Source organism: Gorilla gorilla, chromosome 5, assembly GCF_029281585.2.
Source record: "Gorilla gorilla gorilla isolate KB3781 chromosome 5, NHGRI_mGorGor1-v2.1_pri, whole genome shotgun sequence".
NCBI classification, from domain to species: Eukaryota; Metazoa; Chordata; class Mammalia; order Primates; family Hominidae; genus Gorilla; species Gorilla gorilla.
In genome coordinates this window covers 113,089,250-113,116,798 of record NC_073229.2, presented here as the reverse complement: position 1 = coordinate 113,116,798, position 27,549 = coordinate 113,089,250, and the positions used below count along the sequence as shown (strand labels likewise).

The 27,549-nt window shown below is 38.0% G+C and overlaps 1 protein-coding gene across 2 annotated transcripts in view; it reads left to right on the top strand.

The window, feature by feature from the left end:
- RNGTT (RNA guanylyltransferase and 5'-phosphatase) overlaps window positions 1-27,549 on the top strand; it is a 350,620-nt gene that overhangs the window by 14,611 nt on the left and 308,460 nt on the right. For both annotated transcript variants that reach the window (XM_019030091.3, XM_055391168.2), the window contains exons 2-4: window positions 5,436-5,545; window positions 17,445-17,548; window positions 17,639-17,727. In XM_019030091.3, the coding sequence (XP_018885636.2) occupies window positions 5,436-5,545; window positions 17,445-17,548; window positions 17,639-17,727 (303 nt within the window). The remainder of the gene's footprint in view (window positions 1-5,435; window positions 5,546-17,444; window positions 17,549-17,638; window positions 17,728-27,549) is intronic.

Sequence of the window (27,549 nt, the reverse complement as noted above, 5' to 3'; positions counted from 1 at the left end):
TTCACAACTTGGCTAACTGGTGCAAGAGGCCTAGCTTTTGGCATATCTGGGCTTTCAGTGTACCTTCTTCACTGAACTTAATCATTTCTAGTTTTTGATTTAAATGAGAGACATATGATTCTTCATTTCACTTGAACACTTAGAGGCCATTGTAGGGTTATTAATTGGCCTAATTTCAATATTATTGTGTCTCAGGAAATAGGGAGGCTCCAGGAGAGGGAGGGAGACGGAGGAATGGCTGCTCAGTGGAGCAGTGAGAACACATACAGCATTTATTTATTAAGTTTGCCATCCTATGGGTGTTGTTCATGGCACTCCAAAACAATTACAGTTGTAACATCAAAGATCACTGATCATAGATCACTGTAACAAATATAATAATAATAAAAAAGCTTGAACTATTGTGGAAATTACCAAAATGTGGCACAGACACAAAATGAGTACATACTGTTGGATAAATTACGTGATAGACTTGATAGACAAAAGGTTGCCACAGACTTTCAATTTATTAAAAAATGCAGTATTTGTGAAGTACAGTAAAGCAAAGTATGCCTGTAATACTAGTTCTCTCATAAACAACTGCCCAAAACTTAGGAGTTCCAATGAAACTATATTTCTTGCTCATATCAGAATGTGTTGTATCAGGCAACTTTCCCAGGCTACTCTTCTCTGGTTAGCAACTTGCTAGACTCTTTCCATCTTTGATGCTGTCATCTTAAACATGTGACTTCTAAAGTTGCTATGAAAGGGGAGGAGCAGGCATGGGTGATCTCTCAGGGGGTTTTATGGCCAGGCTTGGTAGTCATATAGCTGACTTTGGCCCATATCCCATTGGCCAGAATCCAGATACATGGCCCTCACCCAACTACAAGAGAAACTGAGAAAGCTAGTCTTTCATTATATCCTGGAAGAAGAAAGTAAATTGAATGTGATGAACAGATAGTGTCATTTCTACCATGGCAATAGATAAAACTTCTCCCAGGCAGAGACCGTAGAGAGAGTAGAGAAGGTCCACAGTGGAACCCATAGAAACCTGACATTTAGATGTTGGTTAAAGAAAAAAGAGGGAATAAAGGAGTTGAGGATGAATAGCTAGAAATTGATGGAGGTGTTAGGTGGGTGATTGAAACTAACAAGAGTTTGGGTGTCATGGAAGGCAGGAGAGTTTTTCAAGAAGGAAGAAGTTGTCAGATACATGAAATGCTGCTGAAATGTTAAGATACTAGAAAAGTTGGTAAAATCTGTTGGTGACTGTGACAAATATTTTCAGTGGGAATGTGGGATCAGAAGCCAGATTAGAGTGGATTAATGAGCTACTTGGTTGCAAGTCTCTTAGAGAGTTGTAGTGGATTGCTGAGGAATATGTGTAGATGGCTCTGAGACCTGTCTAAGAGGCTAATTGCTACCTTTCCTACCTTTTGGATAGAGTGGCCAAAAGAATGGGGATAGAGTGGCCAAAAGGAATGATCAGAAGTGACTTGAGAATGGCCAGCTGACCTGAGAAGGAGGCAGGGGTTGGAACATTGAAGATGTAGGACTATCTTCATCAGCCCGTCTACCAAGGCCGTGGATGGACCTTAGTCATATCAGCAGATGCTGCTGGGATGGAAACTAACAATGCCCAAAGATCAGATGCAATACAGTTCAGTTTACTGGAAGCAAGAGGGGAAAAAGATGGTGTACAAAATAGCAGTTGCCCTCCTTTCCCCCAATGCCAGGTTCTCTACCTTTGAGGAATGTAGTCACATTCAGGAGGAGAATCCTGGTTTGACTGTGGGCTATCTTGAATGGGAGCTCAAAAACTAAATTATGCACAGTTATAGAGAAGTAAAGTCTACACTCTTGCTCACACATGTATACATAAATGAATTGGAGGTAATGAAGTAAAGATAGGAGTATGTGTATTAAACTTTTTAAAAAGTTTGGTTATGCAAAGGAGTAAAAATGAAGCATAAGGTGGGGGATAAGGGAGAGTTCAGGGCTTATTTAAATGCTGATGGGAATGAGCCAGCAGATGTCTGAGATGCTGAAAATGTTGGGGGTGGGGGTTGGGAGAGGAAGAAAGGATTGATTGGTGGCCTTTGACAGGCAAGATGGTAAGGAAATCCCGAGCAGAAGGGAGGATTTTTAATGGGAGGAGGAGTATGGGCTGAGATACAGAAAGGTTTATAGATTAACTGCAAAGGCAAGGCAAGTTTCTGCCTAAAGGTGGAGAGGCATTGTTGAATAGCAGTTTCATTCATGGACTCTACATCCGTAGTCTTCATTTGAGTCACTGTTTTTACCATTTATTAGTGGTGAGACATGCGGCAAGTTACTTAATCGCTCTTGCTTTGTTCTCATCTGTAAAACGAAGAATAATAACAATACTTATTGTTAGGAGTAAATGAATGAATTGTGTACAGTATTTTAAACAGTGTCTAGCATGTGGTAAACATACACAATTAGCTTTAATTATTATGGCTTCTTTTGTTTTTTTCTTTTCAGTGAAGTCTAACTTAAAGTTGTCAGTTGAAAAGGGGATGTTTTAGGAATGAGGAAAAGATGTAAAATATTTATCATAAAGGAGAGCTAATGGTGTGTGGTAGGATTGCCTTTGATATTGGTGATTATGAAGTATAGTGTCACCCATCTTTTGTGCTGTGAGATTTGCTCTAGGAGGCCTCAGCTACATATGTGTAGGCACAAAGAAGTCAGGTGGTTAAGTTCATTGAGGTCTGGATTTTTCTCAGGTGAGTGTGACTGGGTAATGGGGGCAGAGCAAGGAGGTTAAGGGTATTTACAGGGGACTAATTATGTTGATCCACTGTGGGCTCTGATGTTGGATAAGAAGGAAAGGGAACCCTGAAAGAGCTGATGGAAATAGGATTGGACTTCTGAGTCAGTAGTAAGAGGGAGAGAAAGTCTGATGGGATGAATCTTCTTATTTATTTATTTATTATGTTTATTGCTTATGGTTTATATTTTCCTAATAGAATATAAACACTATGAGGGCAGGGCTTTTCTGTTTTTTGTTTGTGTGTGTGTTTTTTTTTTCCCCTTTTCACTAATGTAATCCGTGTGCCTAGAACAATGCCTGGTACATAGTAGATACCCGCTATATATCTGTTAAACTAAATGAAGTAAAAGAAACCTAAATCAGATGTTGGTGGAGGTGGTGAGAAGTGGTCAGATTCTGGATGTATTTTGAAGGTGGAGCTACGGGATTTGCTGATGGATTGGATGTTGGGTGTGAGAAAAGGAGAATAGGCAAGGATAGCAAGGAGAATAGCTCAAGGATAACCTTGAGCTGCTGAAAGAATGATGTTACTATTTGCTGAGATAGGGAAGACCATGAAGGGAGCAGGTTTTAGAGTTTGAGTATTAAGAGATGAGATTTGGATATCAAATCTGAGACATCTGTTAGACATAAAGTAGAGGTTCAGTAGGCAGTTGATATCCATCTAGAGTTAAGGGAGCGATTTGAACTGGAAATATAAATTTGTAAGTCATTAGCACATTGATGGCTTTTAAAGCCATGAGACTAGATGAGACACCAAGGGAGTGGATGAAAATATAAAAGAGGTCCAAGGATTGAGTCCTGAGACAAAACATAGAGGAGTCAGGGTGAGAGGGGGAGCCACTAAAGTAGACTGAGAAGGAGAGGCCAGAGAGCTAGAAGGAAAACCAGGAGGATGTAATAGTATTCTGGAAGTTAGGTGAAAAAAGTGGTTCAGGAATTCCCTCTTTTGTCAGAAAGTGACCAGTTGTTTTATGTTGCTGAGAGCTTAAGGTGAGAACTGAGAGTTGACCATTTGATTTAGCAATGTGGAGGTTATGGGTGACTTTGATTTTGTAGAAAACAAAATCTTAAAAAATTATTTTTTCATGAAATTTAGCTTAAAGCCTTTGGACAGATGTTAAGGCTTCACTTAGGCAGATAATATTGTTTTTATTGTGTTTGAAAATGTAAGGCCAGGCTCAGTGGCTCATGCCTATAATCCCAGCATTTTGGGAGGCCGAGGTAGGTGAATTGCTTGAGCTTAGGAATTCGAGACCAGCCTGGGCAACATGGCGAAACCTCATCTCTACAAAAAATACAAAAAATTAGCTGAGTGTGGTGGTGTGCGTCTGTAGTCCCAGCTACTGGGGGGCTGAGGTGGAAGGATTGCTTGAGCCCAGGAGGTTGAGGCTGCAGGTGCTGACATCACACCACTGCACTCCAGCCTGGGCAACAGAGTGACACCCTGTCTCAAAAATAATATGCATACATATATCAGTTAAAATAGATTTAAAAAAAATTGGTTAGAGGTGACTTCCTCTATGCTATACTGTCATTCATAAAAAAAGGTCAAAAAAAGTCAGTCTTTCTAGCTGAAATAACCACTGATAGTTGTTTGAAGGATGATTTTGGTTAGCATCCTCTCAGAATGATGTCATATTCTAGCATGGTCTTTATCCTGAGGTATAGAATAAAGCCTACAACTTTTTAGTATCAGGTTGGAGAAAGTTCCAACCTGATAATAAAAACCGTATAGGGCATATAATCCCAGCACTTTGGGATGCTGAGGTGGGTGGATCGCCTGAGCCCAGGAGTTTGAGACTAGCCTGGACAACATAGTGAGACCTGACAACGTGCTCCCCCCAGCAAAAGAATTAGCTGGGTATGGTGGTGTGCACTTGCAGTCCCAGCTACTTGGGAGGCTTAGGCAGGAAGATTGCTTATGTTTTTAAGAGTTTTAAATTAATAACTTTTTTAATGTAGTGGTGTAGAACTCAGATAATGGAAGTTCTATTCACTGATAATTTTTCTTTTGCTGTTATATTTGATTGTCAATTTTTATAATTTTTTTGTCCTTGGCTGAGGCAGGAGAATGGCATGAACCTGGGAGGTGGAGCTTGCAGTGAGCTGAGATTGCGCCACTGCACTTCAGCCTGGGCTACAGAGCGAGACTCCGTCTCAAAAAAAAGATGTAGGGTAGTATCTTTTAAAAGTATACTTTAAATTGAGAGTACTTTATGAACACTTGGATTTTTAGATTGCTTTTCCATTTAAAATGTTTTAAGAGGCCGGGTGCGGTGGCTCACGCCTGTAATTCCAGCACTTTGGGAGGCCGAGGTGGGTGGATTGCTTGAGCCCAGGAGTTTGAGACCAGCCTGGCCAACGTGGTGAAACCCTGTCTCTACTAAAAACACAAAAATTAGCTGGGCTTGGTGGTACACACCTGTAATCCTAGCTACTTGGGAGACTGAGGCAAGATAATTGCTTGAACTCGGGAGGCAGAGGTTTCAATGAGCTGAGATTGCACCACTGCACTCTATCCTGGGGGACAGAGCGACACTTGGTCTCAAAAAAAAAAGGTTTTAAGAAGGCGATATTTGAGAATTGTTAATTATAGAATTTTAATCTGAAACATTTCCTTTTATGGAAATTATTACCTATCTGTGTTGTTTAGGAAGATTCTTACCTCTGAAGACAATGTTAGGACCAAGATATGATAGTCAAGTTGCTGAAGAAAATCGGTTCCATCCCAGCATGCTCTCAAATTACCTAAAGAGCCTAAAGGTAAGAAACAAAATTTATTTTTGTCACTGATTTAATATACTTTGTTCAGTCTTGTTCTTCAGGTGGCTTTTAAAAAAATCTTATTATTTTAAAATAATTAATAGACTCAAGGGAAGTTGCAGTAATTGTACATAGAATTCTGTGAACCCTTCTCCCAGCTTCTCACAATGGTGTCATTTTATATAATTGTAGTACAATATCACAAGCAGGAAATTGACATTGATACAGTACTGTTAACTGATTGCAGATCTTATTTACTTTTGATATGCATTTGTGTGTGTGTATAGTTCAGTACAGTTTGATCTCGTGTAAATTCATGGTAGTGATTATAGAACTGCTGCATCTCCACAGAGGAATTCCCTCATGCTCCCTCTTTATAGTCAGACTCTCTCCTCACCCCTGTCCCTGTACTCGCCAGAGTAGAAAAACAAAAATGTGTAGTTTTTCCATTTAAGAGAATGCCCACCTGACATCCCAGCCCCCAGCAAAACTTACTATAGCCTCCACTAACAACCACACCCTGAGCTACCAAGGAAACTGACTCTGTTTACAGCTGAAGAAACCATACAGAGACTACACTACTGCATGCATCCAGAATCATAACCAAAGTGCTTTACCTGACCAACACCACAGATATAGCTTCAGGAAAAAGTCCTTCCCTCCAAAAGCTAATTCCAAAAATTGGGACTGGGGCTGGGTGCCGTGGCTCATGCCTGTAATCCCAACACTTTGGGATGCTGAGGCAGGTGGATCACTTGAGGATAAGTGTTTGAGACCAGCCTGGCCAACATGGCAAAAACCTGTCTCTATTAAAAATACAAAAATTAGCCAGGCATTGTGGTGTGTGCTTGTAATTCCAGCATACTCGGGAGGCTGAGGCACAAGAATCGCTTGAACCTGGGAAGCAGAGGTTGCAGTGAGCCAAGATCACATACCAGTGCACTCCAACCCAGGCAACGGAGTGAGACTCTGTCTCAAAAAAAAAGAAAAGAAAAAAAAAAGAAAAACTGGGGCTGGGATGGTGGCTCATGCCTGTAATCCCAGCACTTTGGGAGACTGAGGCAGGAGGATTGCTTGAGGCCAGGAGTTTGAGACCAGTGTGGGCAGCATAGGGAGACCCTGTCTCTACAAAAAATTAAAAAAAAAAAATTAGCTGGGCATGGTGGTGTGTGTCTGTAGTCCCAGCTACTTGGGAGGCTGAGGTGGGAGGATCACTTGAACCTAGGAAGTTGAGGCTGTAGTGAGCCATGATTACCCACTGCAGCCTGGGTGATAGTGTGACCGTGTCTCAAAAAAAAGGAGAAGTGAGTGTTACACCAGATGTGCAGATATCAATGTAAGGACATGGCAAACATGAAAGAGCAAGAAATATGCCATCTCCAAAGGAGCACAATAATCCTTCAGCAGCAGATAAAAAATTCATAATCCTTCAGCAGCATAATAAAAAAAATTCATGAAATGGTGGACAGATAATTCAAAATTTTGATACTAAGGAAGCTCTGTGTAAGAAAGAAGAGAATACTGAAAAGCAATACAGAATACTGAAAAGCAATACAAATCAGAAAAACAATTCAGGGTATGAATAAGAAGTTTACCAGAGATAGATATCAGAAATTCAAACAAATTCAGGAAATGAAGAATTCATTGAATGAAATAGAAAATAGATCAAAGCTTCAATAATAGACTAGATCAAGCAGAAGAAAGAATCTCAGAACTTGAAGACAGGTCTTTGGAAGTAACCTAGTAAGACAAAAATAAAGATAAAACGCTAAAAAAGAATGAGTAAAGCCTTCTTGAGATATAGGACACCAGAAAGTGACCAAATATTCAAATTTTTGGTGTTCCAGAAGATGAAGAGAAAACAAAAGGGTTAGAAAACCTATTTAATGAAATAATAGATTAAAACTTTCTAAGTTTAATAAGAGGTTTAGACATCCAAGAGGATCAAAGATCCCACAAAAGATAATATCTAAAAAGGTCTTCTCCACAACGCATTATAGTCAAACTGTTAAAAGTCAAAGAGAAAATTCAAAAAACATTAAGATTGTCTAGTCATTTATAAGAGAGCTCCCATTAGACTAATAGTGGACTTCACAGGAGAAACCTTATAGGCCAAGCGAGAGTAGAGGATATATTCAAAGTTCTGAAAGAAAACGCCTACCACCCAAGGATACCATACCCAGCAAAGTTATTCTTTCTTCATAAATGAAGGAGAAATAAAGTCTTTCCCAGACAAGCAAAAGCTGAGGGAATTCACCACCACTGGACTGGTCCTGTAAGAAATGCCTTAGACAGTCCTGTACCTGAAATTGAAAGACTAGTAACCATCATCATGAAAACACAAAAATATAAATAAAAACCACTGACAGAGCAAACATATCAACAATGAAGGGGAAAAACTTCAAATGTTACCACTACACAATAACACCAAACCACAAAGATGAAACAATAAGAGAGAAAGAAAGGACAAAGAATATACAAAACAACCAGAAATTAATAAAATGACAGGAATAAGCCTTCACATATTAATAATAACCTTGAATGTAAATGGATTACACTTTCCATTTAAAAGATGTAAACTGGCCGAATGGATATAGAAACACGACCTATCCATATGCTGCCTACAAGAAACTCAACTCAACTGTAAAGACACACATAAACTGAAAGTAAAAGGATGGAAAAAGTGTTCCATGCAAATGGAAACCAAAGGTGAGCAGGAGTAGCTAAACTTATATCAGATAAAACAGACTTTAAGTCAAAAACAGTAAAAGGAGATAAAGAAGGTCATTATATAATGATAAAAGGATCAGTTTGGCAAGAGGATATAACAATTCTAAACATATATGCACTCAACATCAGAGTACCCAGATATATAAAGCAAATATTATTATATCTAAATGGAGATATAGTCTCCCGTATAATAGTAGTTGGATACTTCAGCACCCCACTGTCATCATTAGACAGATCGTCAAGACAGAAAATTAACAAACATTGGATTTAAAGTGCACATTAGACTAAATGGACCTAACAGACATTTACAGAACATTTCATCCAGTAGCTATAGAATACACATTTTTCTCGTGAGGAAATGGAACAATCTCTAGGATAGACCATATGTTAGGACACAAAACAAGCCGTAACAAATAAAAAAGTCAAAATCATATTGCATACCTTCTTAGACCACAATGGTAGAAAAGCTAGAAGTCAATAATAAGGGACTTTGGAAATTGTACAAATACATGGAAATTAAACATGCTCCTGAATGACCATTTGGTCAAGGAAGAAATTAACATGGAAATAAACCTCTTGAAACACATGAAAATTGAAACACAACATACCAAAACCTAAGAAGTACAGCAAAGCAGTGCTAAGAAGGAAGTTTATAGCAATAAGTGCCTACATAAAAAATGTAGAAGGATTCAGATAAATAATGATGCACCACAAGGAACTAGAAAGGCAAGAACAAACCAAAAATTTGTAGAAGGAAAGAAATAATAAAGATCAGAGCAGAACTAAACAAAATAGACACTAAAAAAAAAGATACAAAGAATCAACAAAATGAAAAGTTGGTTTTTTTGAAAGGATAAACCAAATCAATAAATCCATTGCTAGACCAACCAAGAAAAACAAGACCCAAGTAAACTAAATCAGAAATGAGAAAGAGGATATTACAGTTGATACCACAGAAATACAAAAGATCATCAGAGACTATTTTTTTTTTTGAGATGGAGCTTTGCTCTTGTTGCCTAGGCTGGAGTGCAATGGTGGGATCTCGGTTCACTGTGACCTCCACTCCCAGGTTCAAGTGATTCTCCTACTTTGGCCTCCTGAGTAGCTGGGATTACAGGCATGTGCCACTGCGCCTGGCTAATTTTTTGTATTTTTTAGTTGAGATGGGGTTTCTTCATGGTGGTCAGACTGGTCTCGGAACTCCTCACCTCATGTGATCTGCCCGCCTCGGCCTCTTAAAGTGTTGGGGTTACAGGTGTGAGCCACCATGCCTGGCCCATCAAAGACTATTATGAACAAGTATACACTAACTGGAAAACCTGGCAGAGGTGGATAAGTTCCTAGATATATGCAACCTACCGAGATTGAATCAGGAAGAAATAGAAAAGCTGAACAGACCAATAACAGGTAGGGAGATTTAATCAGTAATAAAACGTTTCCCAACAAAAAGTCTAGGACCGGATGCCTTCACCACCAAATTCTACCAAACTTTTAAGGAAGAACTAACACCAATCCTCAAATAATCCTGAAAAGATTGAAGAGGAGGGAATTCTAACTCATTCTGTAAAGCTAGCATTATGTTTATACCAAAACCACAACAAAAAGAGAAAACAGGCCAGTATCTCTGATGCAATGATGGTTCAGCATATGCAAATCAATAAATATGATACATTACATCAATAGAATGAAGGACAAACACCATGTGATCATCTCAATAGAGTCAGACAAAGCATTTGATAAGAATCAACATCCCTTCATGATAAAAACTCTCAACAAACTAGGCATAGAGGAAACATAACTCAACATAATAAAGACCATATATGACAAGCCCACAGCTAACGTCATACTAATTGGGGAAAAGCTTTCAGCTTTTGCCCTGAGAATTAGAACAAGACAAGGATGTCCACTTATTCATCATGGTATTGGAAGTACTATCTAGAGCAGCCAGGCAAGAGAAAGAAATAAAAGGCACCCAAATTGGAAAAAAAGTCATACTGTCCCTCATTGCTGATGATATAATCTTAAATCTAGAAAAACTTAATGACTCCACCAGAAAACTCTGAGATCTGATGAGAAATTCAGTAAATGATACAGAATCAACATACAGGCTGGACAGTGGGTCACACCTTTGACCCCAAAGTGCTTTGGAAGGCTAAGGTGGGAGGATTGCTTTAGGCTAAGAGTTCAAGAACAGACTGGACCCCAAAGTGAGACCTCCATCTCTACAAAATATTTTTTAAAAATGTAAAAGTTATCCAGGCACAATGGTGTGTTCTTCTAGTTCCACCTACACAGGAGGCTGAAGTGGGAGGATCACTTGAGCCCAGGTGTTCCAGGCAGTGGTGAGCCGTGATTGAGCCACTGCACTTCAACCTGGGCAAAAGAATGAGACCCTGTCTTTGAAAGAAATACACAAAAAAAGAAATCAACATACAAAAATCAGTAGTGTTTCTGTATGCTGATACTGAACTAGCTGAGAAAGAAATCAAGAAGGCAATCCCATTTATAATAGTTACAAAAAGAGTGAAATACTCAGGAATAAATTTAACCAAGGAAGTGAAAGATCTCTGCAAGGAAAACTAGAACAGTGATGAAAGAAATTGAATGGAACACAAACAAATAGAAAGACCTCCATGCCCATGGATTGGAATAATTAATATTGTTAAAATGACCATACTTTCCAAAGCAATCTGCATATTCAGTGCAATCCCTATAAAAATACCAATGACATTTTTTATAGAAATAGAAAAAACTCCTAACTTTTTAATTTTATTTAAAAAAACTTTTTTTAAAGATGGGGTTTTACTGTGTTGCCTAGGCTGGTCTTGAACTCCTGAGCTCAAGCACTTCTCCCACCTTGGCCTCCCAATGTGCTAGGATTACATGCATGAGACACTGCACCCCACCTGAATCCTAACATTTTTATGGAACCTGAAATGAGCCTCAATAACCAAAGCAATCTTGAGCAAAAGGAACAAAGCTGTGGGCATCACACTACTTTACAGTGTATTACAAGGCTATAGTAACCAAAACAGCATGGCATTGGTGTAAAAACAGACTAATGGAACAGAATAGAGAATCCAGAAATAAATGCATGCGTTTACAGCCAACTGATTTAGACAAAGGCACCAAGAACATACATTGGGGACAGGACGCTCTTTAATAAATGGTGCTGGGAAAATTGGATATCCATATACAGAAGAATAAAACTGGACCTTTATCTCTCACCATATACAAAATCAAATCAAGATGGATTAAAGACTTTAAATGTAAGACCTGAAAGCATAAAACAGTAGTTTTGAGACGAAAACATAGGGAAAACACCGTAGGACATTGGTTCAGTAACAATTTTATGGCTAAGACCTCAAAAACACAACTCAAACAACAATAGACAAATGGGATGATATGAAACCGGAAAGCTTCTGGGCTGGGTACAGTGGCTTACACCTGTAATCCCAGCACTTTGGGAGGCCAAGGTGGGAGGATTGCTTGAGGCCAGGAATTGGAGAACAGCCTGTGCAACAGAGTGAGACCTTATTTCTTGGTGGCACATACCTGTGGTCCCAGCTACTTGGGAGGCTGAGGCAGGATGACTGCTTGAGCCCAGTAGGTCAAGGCTGCAGTGATTCATATTCACACCACTGTACTCCAGCCTGGGCAACGAGTGAGACTCTGTTTCAAAAAATAAAATAAAAAAGCTTCTGCACAGCAAAGGAAACAACAGAGTGAAATAACAACCTACTGAATAGGAGAATATATTTGCAAACTATTCTTCTGAGGGATTAGTATCCAGAATATACAAAGAACTGGAAACAACAGGAAAAAAATCCCAGTAAAAAGTGGGCAAAGATGTGAATAGACATTTCTCAAAAGAGGACATACAAATGGCCAACAGATATATGAAAAAATGCTGAAAAAAAGCTCAACATTACTAATCATCAGGAAGATGCAAATCCAAACCACAATGAAATATCATCTTGCACCAGTTAGAATGGCTATTTATGACTAGGTACAGTGGCTCATGTCTGTAATCCTAGCACGTTGGGAAGCTGAGATGGATGGGAGGATTACTTGAGGCCAGGAGTTTGAGACCAGCCTTGATAACATAACGAGACACCATCTTTAAAAAAATTCAAAAAATTAGCCAGGCATGAGGTATGTGCGTGCCATCTTACCTACTCAGGAGACTGAGGTGCAGGGATCCCTTAACCCCAGAAGATTGAAGTTACAGTGGTGAGCTATGATTGTGCTACTGCACTCCAGCCTGGGTGGCAGAGCAAAACCCTGTCTTTCTCTCAAAAAAACAAAACAAAACTATTATAAAGACAAAAACCAACAGATGCTGGCAAGGATGTGGAGAAAAGAGAACTCTTATATGCTGTTGGTTGGAACGTAAATTAGTACAGCCACCATGGAAAACAGTATGGAAATTTCTCAGAAAACTAAAAGTAGAACTGCTATACGATCTAGCAGTTTCACTACTGAGTATTTATCCAAAGGAACAGAAATAATTTTATCAAAGGGTGGATGAATGGATAAAGAAAATGTGGCATATATACACAATGGAATACTATGCAGCCATGAAGAAAAATGAAATCATCATTTTGCAGCACATAGGTGGAACTTGAGTTTATTATGTTAACCAAAATAAGCCAGACACAGAAAGACAAATTCCACATTTTCACTCCTGTGGGAGCCAAAAACGTTGATTTCATATCTGTAGTCCTAGAACTTAGGAGGCTGAGATGAAAGGATCACTTAAACCCAGGAGTTTGAGGTTACAGTGAGCTAGGATTGTGCTACTACATTCCAGCCGGGGCAACAGAGTGAGACTCTATCTCTTAAAAAAAAAATTGATCTCATGGAAATAGAGAGTAGAATGATAGACGATAGATACCAGAGGGTGGGAAGGGTGTGTAGGCAGGAGGAGCATGGTGAAGGGAGGTTGGTTAGTGCAAACATATAGTTAGATATAATGTATAAATTCTTATTTTTGGTAGCAGGGTGAGGTGACTGTTGTTAGCAATGATATATTGTGTATTTCCAAGTAGCTAGAACAGAGAACTTGAAATACTCTTAACACATAGAAATGATAAATATTCAAGGTGATGGATACTCCAGATACCCTGATTTCATCATTACACATTACATGCATGTAATAAAATATCACATATACCCCATAATACATAAAATATAGCATATCAATTAAAGAAAGTGCAGATTGTTTCTCTTGCCTTTTTTTTTTTCCTGTGGGGACCCAAGGGGGAAAGAGGGAGGGAGTAGAAACTCAAGGATTAAAGTGGAGAAAGGGTGGCTTTTGGAGGAAAGTTGGGGTGCTGATAGGAGAGAAAATAAAGATGAGTACCAGGCAGGAAAATTTGGGGATTGAAACAACCATCAACCTATGTGGTATAAATTGTCTTCTTTTTTATATTAGAGTATATGCTTCAGAGTGAGGTGGAAGATGTATGAATTTACTATTACTTTTTTTTAGGCTCAGTTTAGGTGTGCGTTTCTAAGTGAGACTATCTTGCTGGCTGGTTGTGATTCTAGGTTTTAAAGATTTTTCATACTGAAGGGCCCTGAATGCAAATCAACTTCTTCAGCTCAACAGAAGTAATAATGGTTTTTGTTCCAATCCAGAAAGAAAAATTGGCTATAATCTGTTGGGGGAACCAGCCCCCAATATTTCAACGTAGGTTCTTTTCTATTTTCCCTAAATGTCGGCTGGTCTGAGAAATAAAGGGAAAGAGTACAAAAGAGAGAAATTTTAAAGCTGGGTGTCCAGGGGAGACACATGTCAGCAGGTTCCGTGATGCCCCCTGAGCCGCAAAAACAGCAAGTTTTTAGTAGTGATTTTCAAAGGGGAGGGAGTGTACGAATAGGGTGTGGGTCACAGGGATCACATGCTTCATAGGGCAATAAAAGATCACAAGGCAGAAGGTCAGGGTGAGATCACAAGGTCAGGGCGAAACTAGAATTACTAATGAAGTTCCGTGTCCCACTGTGCACGCGTTGTCACCGATAAACATCTTAACAGGGTTCAAGAGCAGAGAACTGGTCTGACTAGAATTTGCCAGGCTGGAATTTCCTAATCCTAGCAAGCCTGGGGGTGTGCAGGAGACTAGGGCGTGTTTCATCCCTTATCTGCAACTGCATAAGGCAGACCCTCCTAGAGCAGCCATTTTAGAGGCCTACTCCTGGGAATGCATTCTTTTCCCAGGGCTGTTAATTATTAATATTCCTTACTGGGGAAAGAATTCAGCGATATTTCTCTTACCTGTTTTTGGCAATAAGGGAAATATGGCTCTGTCCTGCCTGGCTCCCAGGCAGTTAGACCCAGTGGTCATCTCCCTTGTTCCCTGAACATTGCTGTTATCCTGTTCTTTTTTTCAAGGTGCCCAGATTTCACACTGTTCAAACACACATGCTTCATGAACAATTTGTGCAGTTAACACAATCATCACAGGGTCCTGAGGCCACATACATCCTCAGCTTATGAAGATGACGGGATTAAGAGATTAAAGTAAAGACAGGCATAGGAATTTTACAATTTATGTTCTTCTGCCATGGCTTCAGCCAGTCCCTCTGTTAGGGGTCCCTGACTTCCCGCAACAATGGTTGACTTATTGAGATGGGATTAAGCCTCCAGTAATATGCATATGGCCATGTATACTGTTCTTCATTGGTTATTTGAGGAATTTATGAGAGAATTTTGACTGTACATACTTTTTTACCCTATGTGTTAGAATTTAACTGCCCAAGATGTGATTCTTAGGCATCACATGGTACCTAAAAATCATAATGATTTTTGTCATTTTAGAAATAGACAATATGTTCACTTACTTCAAAAATCCACAAAAAAAGGTTGGTATCATGAAGTCTCCCTCTCACTTTTGCTCTCTATCTGCCTAGTCCCTCACCACATACCACACAGGTTCCACTGTTTTTAGATTTTTTAATACATCCTTTCAGAATTTCTTTATGTATATGTAAGCAACTAAAAATACAGATTGCTGTGTTCTCCCCTGCACACTCAAGGTAGCACATTATATATGCTGGTCTGAAACTTGCATTTCCAGCTTAATAGTATACTCTGAAGATCTTCATATATTAGCACATAGAACTTCTTGTTCTTTTTTTTTTTTTTTTACAGCTTTATAGTATTCCATTAAAGTATGTACAGGTTGAGCATCCGTCATCCAAAAATATAAAATCTGAATCTTTTTTAGCACCTACATGATGCCCAAAGGAAATGCTTATTGGAACATTACAGGTTTTGGATTTTCATATTAGGATTGCTCAACCTGTAAGTATAATGCAAATATTGAAAAATCTGAAATCTTGAACACTTCAAGTCCCAAGCATTTCAGTTTAGGGAATCTTCTTACTACTTTACTCGGATGGTTTCTTTATGGAACTGGAAAATGTGTGCTGATATTTTCTGAAATTTACCAGCATGGGGTCATTTTTACTGCTTTTGTGTGTCTTCATTGCATTTTCCCCCTTGCATTGCTTCTGCTTCCCTGTAATCTGCCCCATCTTCTCCAGACTCCTTAGCTCTTGTGTAGGTGAGAGATAGGTCTGCCACTTTATGGTGAGCTCTTTCTTACCGGAAATGTATTTTTATTGGCATTTTCCTAAAATCTGCTGCTCCTGGGTCTGCTTCTCTTTTCTTCCTTTCCATATAGCTTCTGTAGTGTTCTTAATTTTTTGGCAGAACTTAGACATTTTTTATGAATGTGTGGATTTTATATGCCTTCGTTATACAGAAAATGAAACTTTTTTTTAAACAATTTACCTTGTTTTTATATGATACTGAAAGAATAGGAGAGGAAAATTTCTTATTTAATTTTTTAATCTTTTTCCCCCCAAACACATGGTTTTTCAAGCGATCCTCTTGCCATGGCCTCCCAAAGTGCCAAGACTACAGGCGTGAGCCACTGTGTCTGGACAAATTTCCCATACTACCATCTTCTTAATAAGATTGTCTCTATTTTTAACCTTGTTTCTTTTCAAAAAATGTAACTTGAGGCTTCAGTATATTTTCAGAAAATAGAAGAGTTAATAACAAAGAAAGGGACATATATATAAAATATATATAATAAGATATGTTTTATATGTATATATGTTTATATATGTATATACGCATATGTATATGTATGTATGTACGTATATGTATATGTATGTATATGTGTATATATGTATACACGTATATGTATATACATATACATATGTATATACATGTATATGTATATATGCATATATATGCATATACGTGTATACATATACATATGTATATATGTATACATGTATATGCACATATGCATATGTATACATATGTATGTACGTGTATATATGCATATGTATACATATGTATGTACGTGTGTATATGCATATGTATACATATGTATGTACGTGTGTATATGCATATGTATACATATGTATGTACGTGTGTATGTATATATGCATATGTATACATATGTATGTACGTGTGTATGTATATATGCATATGTATACATATGTATATATGTGTGTATGTATATATGCGTATGTATACATATGTATATGTGTGTATATGTATATGTTTACATATGTGTATATGTATATGTGTGTATATGTATGTATATATATACACATCATATATATGATATAAATGGATTGTCTCATCTTTTAAGCCTGGGATATAAAATGGTGTAGTCAATAGATATTAACAGAGTTATTGGTGGTGGCTGCTTGGAAGGCTGGGGTGGGTGATTTGTGCCCAGAGCTTGAGTTGTGGTATACTTCAGATAGATGCCATTCCTGCTCTAGCCTCTTGTCTAATAAATCACAGGTGCAGAGGTATATGCAGCAAACACTAGAGAAAACTCTAGCATTTTCTCTTTTGCATAGACTTTTGTGATGCTGGCAGTAGAATTTGTTTTGCTTATATTCCTGTTCCTTCCTTAGTTTGGGAGTTAATTTATTTTATCAAGTGCCTGCTTAGTTTTAGTGTCTTGAATAAGACTTTGATAAGTGATACTTTTATTATCAATTGTTCAGGGGCAAAGTACATACAGAATCTCCCTCAATGTAGGTTAATGAACTGTAGTATTGCCATTTAGTCTACTTATTTGGGAACAAATTAAGTTACTAGTAAATTTGCCCTTTCTTTTTTTTTTTTTAGGTTAAAATGGGCTTGTTGGTGGACCTGACAAATACTTCAAGGTTCTATGACCGAAATGACATAGAAAAAGAAGGAATCAAATATATAAAACTTCAGTGTAAAGGGTAAGTTATATATTAAGATTCTTTAATATTGAAACCTTTCATCACAATTTGTAATCTCTTTTTTCAAAAAAACTTTTTCTATATTACTAGACATGGTGAGTGCCCTACCACTGAGAATACTGAGACCTTTATTCGTCTGTGTGAGCGGTTTAATGAAAGAAATCCACCTGAACTTATAGGTATGTTTGGCTTTACTTTGCCACTGTTGAATATTTTATTTTGCAGTTAGGTTTCTGTTTTCTTGTTTGCAAATAAGTTGATATGAAAGTTTTTTCTGTTTTAAATAATGACCAAGTAGTGTTTATTAAAATGAGAGATTGACTTGTGAATTATGTAATAAATGTATTTTCATAATTTTTACATTTTTCAAGATAAAGCCCTGATTTCCCCTCTTCAGGTGTCCTGTTGGGAAAGTCTATCCTAAACACTACATATTTATTTTTTATACTTCTACATTTTATAATTTTACATTTTATACTATATTATTCTGAAACTTCATTCTTTTTTATTCAGGATTTCTGAGAGCAATGTATGATGATGTAATTGTAGAAAATAGTAAATATTTATTTAATTCTGGAGTAAACAAAGAAGGATATTCCATGTATATCACCAAAGACAGAATCCATAAATGAGTATTTTTCTTTTAGGAGTGCTCCTGGACTGCCTGCATCAGAACCGCTTGAAGATACTTGTTAGAAATGTATGTTTTAGGGCCTATCCTGGACCTACGTAATCAAAATGTCTAAGGATGAATGTTAGGAATCCAGATTTTTTTTTTTTTTTAAGAGACAGGGTCTTGCTATGTTGCCCACTTGGAGTGCAGTGTCTATTTATAGGCATGATTATAGCACACTACAGCCTCGAACTCCTGTCCTCAATTGATCCTCCTGCCTTGGCCTCCTGAGTTGCTGGGACTACATGCACCACTGCACTTATGCCAGGAATCTAGGTTTTCAAAAGAAAAGTATTAGGTGGCTTTTATGCAGACTTAAATTTGAGAACTGCTGTCAGAATTTAAAGTATGGTGGCTATTAATGATGATAGTAACAGCTAGTTGTTTTTTTTTTTTTTTTTGAGGTAAGGTCTTGCCGTATTGCCCAGGCTAGAGTGCAGTGGTGTGACTTCGGCTCACTGCAACCTCTGTCTGCAGGGCTCAAGTGATCCTCCCACCTCAGCCTCCCGAGTAGCTGGGACCATAGGCGTGCGCACCACCACACCCTGCTAATTTTTGTATTTTTTGTAGAGACACTGTTTCACCATGTTGCCTAGGCTGGTCTTGAACTCCTGGGTTCAAGTGATCTACCCACCTTGGCCTCCCAAAGTGCTGGGATTACAGGCGTGAACCCTTATTTATTAATAAGCTAGTATTAATAAATGCTTATTATTTGTTCAATGGACTTGGGGAACTATAGATAAGGAAAGTGAGTCTCAGAGAAGTTAAGTACTTCGTCCATGGTCATGCATCTAATAAGTAGTTGAGCCAGGTTTTTTCTCTTTTTTTCTTGTCACTGCTATACTAACAAGGATAAGCCAGGTTTTTAATCCAGTTTCTGGCTTTAAAGTTGAAATCTGTAATTAGTTGCTGTAATTAGTTTCTAGTTGGCCACATAAAAGTGAAAAATTTTTGTCTTAAAAAAAAAACACAACAGGTGGGTATAGTGGCTCACCGTTGTTATCTCAGCACTTTGGGAGGCCAAGATGGGAGGATCACTTGAAGCCAGGGGTTTGAGACCATCCTGAGTAACAAAGTGAGACCCTGTCTCTGTAAATAAAAAAATTAGCCAAGTGCAGCAGTGTACTCCTGTAGTCCCAGCTACTTAAGAGGCTGAAGTGGGAGGACTGCTTGAGCCCAGGAGTTTGAGGCTATAGTGAGGTATGATCACACCTGCACTCCAGCTTGGGCAATAGAGTGAGAATCTGTCTCTAAAAAAAAAAAAAATTGGAGAGGAGAATGTTTGAGGGCAAAGAAAAAAATAAAACAACAACAACAACAACAAAAGACACAACAGAAGGGAGGCAAAAAGATGTTGGACAAATTGGGGTCTGGCTTGGTGGCACATGCCTGTAATCCCAGCTACTTGAGAGGCTGAGGCAGAAGGATTGCTTGAGCCCAGGAGTTTGACACTGGTCTGGGCAACATAGCAAGAATTCTGTCTCAAAAAAAGATTTTGACAAATTTGGAAAAATATCTGAAGCATATGTGACATAAAAAGTTAATAATCGTATTTATGAAGATATCTTATACACCAGTAAGTGAAAGAGGCATTCCTTAATAGAAAATTATGGAAAATGATGAAAGAGCAATTTACAGAATATGAAATACAAGAAACCAAGAAACATGAAAAAAATTTTTCTCACTTGCTAATGAGATACAAATTAAAGTACATGCTGGTAGCTGCACTCCACATCAAATTGGCAAAGATTAAAAAAATTATATTTCTGAGAGCTCCTAGGGGACTTTGCCCTGCATTACCTGGGAGTGGTGTCAGTTCATTTCTGGGTTGAACAAGGCCCTTGCACATGGCATGTTGGGGGACCAGCCTAAAGTTCTTGTCACCTCCTCATGCGAAGCCAGCCAGCATTATCCTGGGTGGAGCCCCCCAGCATTGAGTTGGCCCTTGGCCACCCCTCCTCAGGGCCTCCAGGATAACTGAGTACCCCTCCCAGTGGCTTCCCCTTCCCCTCCCCGGGGCTGCCAGGGGCACGTTGCTCTGTGCCATGGACTGAAACCAGCTCCTGGTGACAGAATGACCTGTTTGTTGGAAATGCCTTGTTGCCAGAGAAAGGAATCTTGGAACAAAACTATTTTGTTTAATTGTGAACTGGCCATAGAACACCTGTTTTTTTTAAATCAACATTAAGTTGGAGCACTATAATAGCTCTTGCTGATTTAGCTACGATATGTTTGTTAAACACATAATGCTATGTTTTATGAGGAAAAGAGATCGTAAGGAAGAGTAATGTTGCACCTGACATTAGGTGGGTAAAAGTGGCCTTGTGTTTGTGTCTGTTTCTACACAGAGCCTTTGGGTTTTGTTCTCTTCGTCAGGTAAATGTTTGTTGCATACGCTGCTGCACAGAGAACCTCCCTGTGTCTGTTTCTCTGTTCCTCTGTGGCCGACTCAATAAACTTTTCCTTCTTGGAAAAAAAAAATTATAATGTCTGTTAGTGTCAAGGATTGGATAAAATGGGTGCATTCATACATTTTTGAGTGTTAATTGGTATAGTCTCTGCAGAGGGCTATATGGAGAGAGAACATGGTGGTATTTCTCAAGATCCTTAAAAGTGTTTCTCTTGACTCATCAAGACTACGAACTTATTTTAAGGAAGTAGTCAGAGATGGACATAAAGAGTTATGTGAAAGGAATTTCACCACAACTTCCCTTGGTAACAAAAAAACAACCTGGAAACAACAATCATCAATGGTCAGTAAAATCATTAAGTAAAATACAAAATGGAAAACTTTATAACAGAAGAAATGAGCAGCCACCACTTGAACCCACTTATCTTAGTACCGCTAAAAGTGGGACAGCCAAACATTATGTGCTTGCTGATGTGGTATGAAAGAAAATACACAGTACCATCTATAAAATATTCTTACCTAAAGTCTTAAAAGTGAATCTAATTATGTCTCTGGATTTAACTATCAATTTACAAGACATATGGGAGATAAGAGAACAAGCTAATTGAAACCATGAGGATGCAATCAGATAAATCCAGAATGTGGAACATTTCATAGAACAATGGCTAGGCTTTTCCATCATATTGATTGCATTTAAAAGAGGGAATCAGGGACACTTGAGATACCTAACAAAAAATGCAGTCTGTGGGTATTGTTGGATCCTGATTTGAAACATTAACGTTATCCCAGTACTTTGGGAGGCTGAGGCGGGTGGATCACGAGGTCAGGAGATCAAGACCATCCTGACTAACATGGTGAAACCCTGTTTCTAATAAAAAAATACAAAAAATTAGCTGGGCGTGGTGGCAGACGCCTGTAGTCCCAGCTACTCAGGAGGCTGAGGCAGGAGAATAGCATGAACCTGGGAGGTGGAGCTTGCAGTGAGCCGAGATTGTGCCACTGCACTCCAGCCTGGGCGACAGAGCGAGACTCCATCTCAAAAAAAAAAATGTTTTTTAAGGTAATTGAGGAAATCTAAAAACAAACTAGGTTCTAGATGACGTTAAGGAATTTATAACTCTTCTTTTGGTATAATTATTGCATGGTAATCATATGAAACCCAGAGTCCTTATTAGAGATGTGTATTGAAACATTTTTAGTGACATGACATATCTGTGACTTGCTCTAAAATGTAGTTTAAGGTCATTAAAATGCTAATTACTCTGATTTGATCTTTATACATTGTAGACATGTATTGAAATATCACACTCTACCCCATAAATATGTATTTATGTATTTATAATACAGTTATTATGTATCAATTAAAAATAATAGTAAGAGCTGGGCCCAATGGCACATGCCTGTAGTCCCAGCTACTTGGGAGCTAAGGTGGAAAGACTGCTTGAGCCTGGGAGTTAAAGTACAGCCTGGACAACATAGCCAGACCTGGTCTCTAAAACATTATTTAATATAATAATAATAAAGGCAAAAAAAATTAATGTGGTTGTTCCTCAGACTCCTCAGGGGATTGGTTCTAGGATCCCCCTCAGATACCAAAATCCTCTGATGCTCAGTGCTCAAGTGCCTTGTATAAAATGGCATAGTATTTGCATATGACCTATGAACATCCTGCCGTTTTCTTTGAATCACCTCTAGGTATTACTTATAATACCTAATACAATGTAAGTTCTATGTGAACAGTTAACTATGTTGTATTTTTAAATTTGTATTATTTTTTACTGTATTTTTTATTGAGTTTTTTCCCAAATATTTTTAATACAGATATAGGAAGGCCAATTTACTCCAAAAATATTATTAAGGGTCGAGGATGAAAAAAAATCAGCAAAATGATAATTACCAAAGATGGATGTTGGATACACGAGGTTTCATTTTTCTATTCTCACTACTTTGGGTATGTCTGCAAATTTCCATAATAAAAAAAAATTTGAGAGTACTGCCCCAGAGAAGCTAACAGTATGGTAAAAATTGAAAACATCTGGTTCTAAGGGTTTCAGATAAGGGATTATGAAGCTGTAGTTACTGCTAAGGGTTAGAAAAGGTTTCAAGCTTCTGTGTGTTTCAAGAACTTTATATTTCCATGAAGGCTACAGCATTAGCCCACAGCCTCACCAATTATCAACTGATAACTGAATCAATTGTCGACTGTAATTGATGAATTAACAATTATATCAGCTAATTCAAAGATTACTTTTTTTTTTTTTAAAGACCAGGTCTCACTATGTCACCCAGGCTGGGATTTTTTTTAAAACCAAGACAGCTTTGAAAAGAAACCTGAGTCTAACCTTTGCCACATCACAGATGTTTACTGCTGGTCACAAATATTGATCAGCAAGAGTTTGTGCAAGGCTGATAAAAATTCCTTCTCTGAAACTAAAAATAAATGAAAGTACTATAAAAGCAGGACAGTATTTTCAGATCCTAAGACTATTTAAGCTTGATTCTTTAGTGCTTTTTATTTAAAAAGGTGTTATCAGCAATCAGTTCTGAGACTAGTTTCTGTTATTGTCTCTACAGTAATACTATAAGAAATAACTGGCAATACATCCTGTGCTCCAAAATTTGGCAGGCCCAAAGCAAATGTTTCCACTTCAATCCACATGAACAGAATCACTGCCGGGAATATAAAACAAAATATATATATATCACTAGGTTCTATAAATTTTATAACCTGTAAACACTCAAAACAATTAGAATTTTTTCTTATCAGTTCTTCTAAGAATACAACTGCACAATTTATAACAAGGATGAATTTGTTTTCCTAAACCTGGAGTATGAATCTTTCTAAAATCATGACATCTAATGCCAGAGGTTAAAATTGCTTGACTGCCCTCCTTTGAATTCATTAAGCATATTTAATGTTTACCCCTATAATGGCTTCTCTCAAATGAGAAAACAGTTCTGTGAGTTGTTTTTACTTATTCAGATAAAGGCCTCAGTATTACCTTAAGCTGTGTAGGTTCTAGTCATACACCTCAATATATGTGTATATATGTATGACTGTTATATATATTCATGTAAATGTATGAATATATATACACACATCCTTAATATATTTCATGTATATCTCATAATATTGTTCTGTTAAATAATAGCTGCATACTGTACCATATAAATAACCTGCTTTTTTCAAAACAAAAAATACAGTATAGTAACTGTTCACATAGCACTTACATTGCATTAGGTATTATAAGTAATACCTAGAGGTGATTCAAAGAAAATGGTAGGATGTTCATAGGTCATATGCAAATACTATGCCATTTTATACAAGGCACTTGAGCACTGAGCATCGGAGGATTTTGGTATCTGAGGGGGATCCTAGAACCAATCCCCTGAGGAGTCTGAGGAACAACTGCATTAATTTTTTTTGCCTTTATTATATTATATTAAATAATTTTTTAGAGACCAGGTCTGGCTATGTTGTTCAGGCTGGACTTCAACTTCATCCCACAAATTGTAACAATTAAAATTGTCTCTAGACATTACAAAATGTCCCCTGGGGGGCAAAATCTTCCCCAGTTGAGAACTACTGAATCCTCGGTGCAGTGGCTCACGCCTGTAATCCCAGCACTTTGGGAGGCCGAGGCGGGTGGATCACCTGAGGTCTGAGTTTGAGACCAGCCTGACCACCATGGTGAAACCCTGTCTCTACTAAAAATACAAAAGTAGCCAGGCGTGGTGGCGCATGCCTGTAATCCCAGGTACTCAGGAGGCTGAGGTAGAGGTTGTAGTGAACCGAGATTGCTCCATTGCACTCCAGCCTTGGCAAAAAGAACAAAACTCCGTCTCAAAAAAAAAAAAAAAAAAAAAAAAAAGAACTATTGACCTAATTAGACTGATCAGATAATTAGGATTTTTAGCATTAAAAAATTTATCTAGCTAGTGAGATAGAAATAAAATTGTGGGCCAGGTGTGGTGGCTCATGCCTACAATCCCAGAAGACCAAGGCCAAGGATCTCTTGAGCCCAGGAGTTCAAGACCAGCCTTGGCAACATAGAGAGACCCTGTCTATACCCTCCCCCCCAACCCTCCAAAATAGTGTATGTTGAGATCAGGCTTTATTTAAAAAGATACATTGTCACCAGCCCCTTTATAAACTGCCCCTAGCATGTATAGCTATAGCTAATCTCTCTGTCTATTTGTTGGGGAGTTTCTTTTCCTAGTTTGATTGTAAATGCCATATACATTTATTTCATTATATTAGCTTGCCTAGAAAAATTTGAATAGAAGTTGCCTTGAAATAGTTAATTGTGAGCTAATATTTAGTTAAAAACTGTGGCTTACTTACCACTAGATGGACCCATTCTCATGATGAAGAAAACTGAAAATTGCTTTAAACAAAAACTGAAGACATATCTAAGCTTGTAGTATACCTAATTAATGGATTTTTTAATATCAAATACATAATCTCCCACATTTTTCTATAGTGGTTTGTTTTGATGGTTTTGTAACTTTATAACCCTATCTATAAATGTTTTGATGTATAACTGAACCATTAGACTAAGACTTTTTGTATTTGCATATAAAGAATATTAAAAGGAAAATGGTACCTTCCCAGATTACATATCTTCACATGACATATTAGCTAATTGGCAATTATTATTACATTTCCTATTCATAAAAATATTTAATCTTGCAAGAGTAAAAATTGGATACAAAAACAGTAGCTTAGGTGAGAAACATCGAAAGTTGAAATATTTGTTGCTTGAATTGGTCTGAAATAGAAGATAGTAAGGAAATTTACATGTTGGGTTAAGATACATGAATACAAAAATGTGTTTACAGCACACATCTTTGTGTGGCTTTTTTGAAGCACTTTTTCTTACAAAGCAATGGAGATAATGGAATTTATAGATTTTCTTGGTCATAGCTATTTATTTCTAAGTGATGTCTTCAGTTCAAGGCTGATCTCTTTGTTTTTTATTTTCTTCTTTCAGAAACTTAATTTCACTTATATCGTTTCTATTATTGTCAAGCTTTGTGGTTTAACTAGGTTCTTGTCCTGAGCCTGTAAACATACCTAAACTTGTTAAATAATCCCCTCCCGCTGGAAAAAACCCCGTACCCTTCTTTCTGTTTTGCATTCCCTCTTCCCTTTCTCAGCTGACTTTTTAAAAGAATCTATACTTGAATCCATTTATTCCTATCCACTTTGTTGCAGTCTGGAGTCCTCCCTCAGCACTGTTTTTTGTTTGTTTGCTTTTTAAGACTGTGTCTCACTCAGTCATCCAGGCTGGAGTGCAGTGGTGCAATCATAGCTCACTGCATCCTCGACCTCCTGGTCTCAAGCAATCCTCCCACCTCAACCTCCTGAGTAGCTGGTACTACAGGCACTTGCCACCATGCCTGGCTATTTTTTAAATTTTATTTTTTGTAGAGACAGGGTCATACTGTGTTGTCCAGGCTGGTCTTGAACTCCTGGCCTCAAGTGATATTCCCGCCTCGGCCTCCTAAAGTGCAGGAATTACAGGCATGAGCCACTGCACCTGGCTAGCACTCTTAATCAAATAGTGATTTTCCATTCTAATCATTATGTGACATCTAAGCACTCATATCTTAGAAAAGTTCCTTTACTTGGCATACATAACCCTGTGTTTTTGTTCTTTGAAGCCCATCATGGTTCATTCTCAGTCTTTTTTTTGAGATGGTGTCTTGCTCTGTCGCCCAGGCTAGAGTGCAGTGGCATGATCTCAGCTCACTGCAATCTCTGCCTCCTGGGCTCACGCGATTCTCCTGCCGCAGCCTCCCGAGTAGCTGGGATTACAGGCAACCGCCACCAACCCCAGTTAATTTTTCTATTTTTAGTAGAGATGGGGTTTCTCCATGTTGGCCAGGCTGATTTTGAACTCCTGGCCTCAAGTGATCCGCCACCCTCAGCCTCCCAAAGTGCTGGGGATTACAGGCCAGAGCTATAGTCAGCCGTGGGAGTGGTTTTTCTAAACTCTGATAATTTTATTGCCATGCTTAAAATTCTTTACTGTATCTCCATTGCCTTTATAATCTTTAGTATGTTTCACAGGTTTTTTTAGGATTTTGACCCTTTCATTTTCTCCAACTGCATTTGGCATTTCTTACCACAGCTCATATTCTAGCCATTCTGATTTATTTATAGTTTGCCATATGTGATTTTTTGATTAATATATTTACATTTGCACAGATTGTTCCTACTGTCTGCAGTTCCATTGTATAAGTATCCTTTTTTATTGAGAGTTGTTCAATGACTAAGGTTTTTATTCTAAATATTAATGGTCATTTTATTATACCAGGAATGTAGAAATTGGTGATTTGGCTCAATTGATAGTTGTTTTCAAAAAAATTTTAAAAGTAGCATGTTTTGTGGTGGGCACGCCTATGCAAACCTATTCTCAAAGTCCAAGGAAGCAAAGAAACCAAAGAAAGAGACTGACAAATCCGGTTTCTTAGAAAGATATGTTTAATAGGGACTTAAAAAGAAACCAATCCTGCGTGTCAGGTGGCAGTGAGATAAGATGGTGGATCCCCACCATTACTCCCAAGGCCAGGGCTTATAAACCACAGGAAACAGGTGATTCAGAAGGGTTAAGTAGAACAAGTAAGTACAATCACATCAAGGTTGTTTTTACCTATGGGCAGGATTTATAGTTAGGACATGCTCTTACACAAAGAACAGTAGATAAACTAGAAATCTTAGAGGACTTCCCAGAACTGGGGTTAATCAGAAGTCAACACAGGCAGATTAGCATCCAAGATGGAGTTGCTTTGGCCTCCACATAGTAAAAAATTTTTTTGGAAAGAACTCCTACCATAATATACAAATGAGATTAAAGTGATTTTTTTGGCATATATTTTTACATGTATCAAATGTATAACCTGGGTTTTTGA